Raw genomic sequence first — 3,907 nt, forward strand, 5'->3', positions numbered from 1 at the left:
TTATGCGCTATAGTTTTGGAAATATAGCAAAACATGAAAGGTAAGAATTATAAGCACATTGCACATTAGAAATAACAAGGTCGATAGCAAAAAAATGATAAAAAAAAAAAGTAAGAAATAAATGAAGTCTCTATTCACTTAAAAATTTCTAACACTACATTAGTATATACTCTTTTTCTTCTTACTATAATTTTATTTTTATAGATATATTATAGATTAAATTAAATTAAATGCCCTTATACTCAATCTACTTGTTCAAATAGTTCAAGTTGTAAAGTTCACGGTGATTAAATTGTAAGATTACCAAATATTTCTAACTAAATTGTTAAAATTAGCACATTTAAGTTTTCACCTAATTAGCACACTTTTTTGAAAATCATAAGAATAGTTTTTATCTGTCCATCATGGATGAGATCGGCAAATCAAATTTTTCTTAGTTATTAATACACACCGAGATTTGCTAAATTTTTATGTAATTCAAATTTTATGCCAAATCTAATATCCTTTCCATTTTTCTCTAAATTTGGTTATCTTTACTAAATATTATATCAAATTATTACCTAATTTTTCAAATCTTTAACATAATTTATGTTTTAACAATTATATGAATTTTCAAAATTCCGAATGGATTTTTCAATTATCAAAATAGATTTCTAAATTAATTCAACATTTTTAAATTTTGGGAAAGATCAAATTTTACAACAATTAATAAGATTTGGGATATATATACAAATTCGGTGTTAATCTTGCTCGAGATTCTATCGAAAAAATTCAAATATATGGAATTTTGGGGTTAATTATGTCTGAGATTAACATCAAGATACATGTAATTTTTTCAAATCATATGCAATCTTTCTAAATCATATACCAACTCTTATTTCTTCTAGAATTTCCTCTTGCAATATTTTCTAAATCTTATATAAAATCTTGCAAATCTTACTTCAAATTTTTTTAAATTGTGTAATATTTGATAGTGTGAATTTTTTAATTTTAAAAAGATTTGAGAAGATTACATCAATTTTTTTACCCAAATCGTGTGTGTAATCTCTCAAGATATAGACCAAAACAATCGAAAAATAAAAATTTTAACACAATTGAAAAGTAAAATTTTTAACTAAATTTCGTCAGAGATATATGAAAAAATCTATTTAAACGAATTTTCGAAAGCTTGGTAATTTTATAAGGTAAAAAATGAAAGACGCACGATTTCTCCTTTTTTTTCTTCAATGATTTTTTATTTCCTTATTATTAAATTTCAATTTTTCTTAGAGGATTCTTATTATTATTAAATTTCATTGACTTATATTATATCACCATTTATCATGACAATATCTAACCTATCACATCAATAGTTAATGACTGACATATAGTAGGAAAATAATAGGGTAAGTGTAAATGACCAAAATGCCCATGGAATTGTGATTATGAAAAGGAGATTGAAGGGTGTTTTGGTAGTTATAATGGACTAGTACAGATGTAGATACCGGAAAATCAATACCCAACGGTTTCTATAAATTGAGAAGCAAGTCCTCTCAACTAAGGGAACTCACCACCACCACGATTTACCGGAATTCTACGACGGACGACGGAGCGGAAAATGGACTCCTGCCGTATCAGTCAATGGTAGCGATTGTAAATATTTTGTACTTTCAACCTCGCTTCTTCCACGGAGTCGGATCAGAGCCGTCGTTTCGTTCTGACCACTCTTCTTCCACCGAGAGACTCACCGGAGCGGTTAATTTCCCGATGAAATTCCTTTTCGAGTTTGTTTCTTGCTGCGTGCCGGTGAACATGTCACGCATAGAGAATCCGGAGGAGACGGAGGCGCCAGGCGTCAAGGAGGTGAGATCTCTAGCTCCGATTACCACCAGAAAACACCGGCGGAGAAAACGAAGCGCGTCGTTGCCTTCAGCGGCGAAACTAGCCGTCGATTGGAAGCCATCGCTGGGAGCGATCTCGGAGGATAAGGTAGTCCTGGTAGTGATGGAGAGAGAGAAAAGCGATGAACAGACGGCGGAATCGGAACGATCGGTGAAAAGAAAGAGCGGATCTCGCGACGGAGAAAGCAGAGGCGTTCACGGCCGTAATAACAGTAACGATTTCAGGTACGTTATCGTTTGTCAGTTCATGAATCTTCCGTATGATTTTCAAAACCGTAAAGATCCGTGAAATGAAAACGACATCTGAAAAGAATTTCTGTTATTTTCTCTCTCTTCTCTTCAGCATCAGGCGAAGTCCAGCAGCGATTCCGGTCGTGATTCCGGCGTTTTCTCCGACTCCGTTCTTGTTCTGATGCAAATTTACACTTCCACTTTCCGATCACTCAAGGCTGTGTAGTATATTATGTTATATGTATATATATAGTTTTGGTTGCTGTAATTTGTATAATTATTAATATTATGATCTGAAAACAGAAAGTTGAGATTATTGAGGAAGAAAACTTTGTCCATGAAATTTGTAGCTTGTTTGAGTGCTTTCTTTAATGGGGACTCTCTGCAAATTTAAATGTAATTTAAATGTTCCCATTTTTCTACATCATAGCCTTCATTATTTATCTTCTCCCCATGTTGTTTTGGGCTATTCTTAGAGCAAGAATGTTCAACCTATTTATATATATATATTTATACCAAGTTGTGTTGGAGAAAATTTTGGTTCTTCAAGTTTAAGTTCTATGGTTGCTTTTCAATGTTTATTTTAATTTCACAAATTCTGAAAAATGTTTTTATTTTCATCCACAAACTTTCATAAAGATCACTTTTGTTTTTGTTATATATAATACTCATATATAAATATAAATAAATGTATATCCGCTTTTACCAATATGAGGATAGCTAATGACTTTAATAACAAATTTGAAATGAGAGTTTCAAATTTTACCGCGGACAACACTTGAAGAACCAATCATAATTTGGTCTTTTTGTTTTATTATTTACTTTAAACCAATGTTTTTAAAAACCAAACGAAATTTTAAAAATTAAAAAAATAGTTTATTATTTTTTTTAAAAAAAAATTGATTAAGAATTCCACTCTTATACTTTAAAAATGCAAATCATGGTTAAAAAATGAGAGAAAATATGTTTAAATTTAAAAAACAAAAAATGAAATGATTACCCAATAGATTAAATAAAAAATATATATATATAAAGACAAAGAGAAATAAATTTAAAATTTTAAACATGAATGTAGAAAAAAAAGAAAGAAGGGAGTTCAAACTTCTTGTTCTTATTCTTAAATCAAAACTGTTTTTACAAACATATTTTAGAATAACACTAGTTAAGTGTGTATTCGTAAAATATATTGAAGTAGTTTTAGAATCTAGGAATAACATTATACAACAACCATAAAGAATTTGAAAAAAAATATATATATTAATAATCAATTAAGAATATTTTAAAAGATATTGAAAGATATAGTTTAGATAAGATAATCTGGCTCAATTTCAACAATTGTCATTGATTTGACAAGTTGTTAATCTTGTCTCTTATGGAAATTCATCTCAATTTAAATTAAAGCAAATGTTATCATTGACTTTAATCAAATAGACTTCATATATAATTTATATAAATATTCACACAAGTTCTAGCTCCTAGTGTGTGTATAAATATATTAAATTTAATAAGAGGCGAATAAGAAAAATCAAATTTTTTTTTCTGTTTTTTGAAAATAAGAATATTTAACCATTGATCTCCAAAAATCAATTGAATTGGGCCGGTCCCTAATATTATTTAATCATATTAACTATATTGTTTGACTCAACTAATCTATATTCTATATATTTATTTATTATATGCATGCAAAATATGAATGCCATCCAATTAAAAAAAAATCATATAAGACCTATTTGATCATTGTTCTTTTTTTTTTTTTTTTTTTTTTTTTAATAATAGAGGATACAACATAATTTCAT

At 28.7% G+C, this 3,907-nt stretch overlaps 1 protein-coding gene across 1 annotated transcript; it reads left to right on the forward strand.

Moving 5' to 3' along the window:
• Nucleotides 1-1,453: 1,453 nt before the first annotated feature.
• On the forward strand, nucleotides 1,454-2,533 carry LOC120091204 (uncharacterized). The gene is made up of 2 exons (XM_039049120.2): nucleotides 1,454-2,105; nucleotides 2,224-2,533. Exons 1-2 carry the CDS (start codon nucleotides 1,621-1,623, stop codon nucleotides 2,291-2,293), a joined length of 555 nt encoding a protein of 184 aa, XP_038905048.1. The 5' UTR covers nucleotides 1,454-1,620; the 3' UTR covers nucleotides 2,294-2,533.
• Nucleotides 2,534-3,907: the final 1,374 nt, after the last annotated feature.

Source organism: Benincasa hispida, chromosome 11, assembly GCF_027475165.1.
Source record: "Benincasa hispida cultivar pf3 chromosome 11, pf3_genome.v1.1, whole genome shotgun sequence".
Classification (NCBI taxonomy): domain Eukaryota; kingdom Viridiplantae; phylum Streptophyta; class Magnoliopsida; order Cucurbitales; family Cucurbitaceae; genus Benincasa; species Benincasa hispida.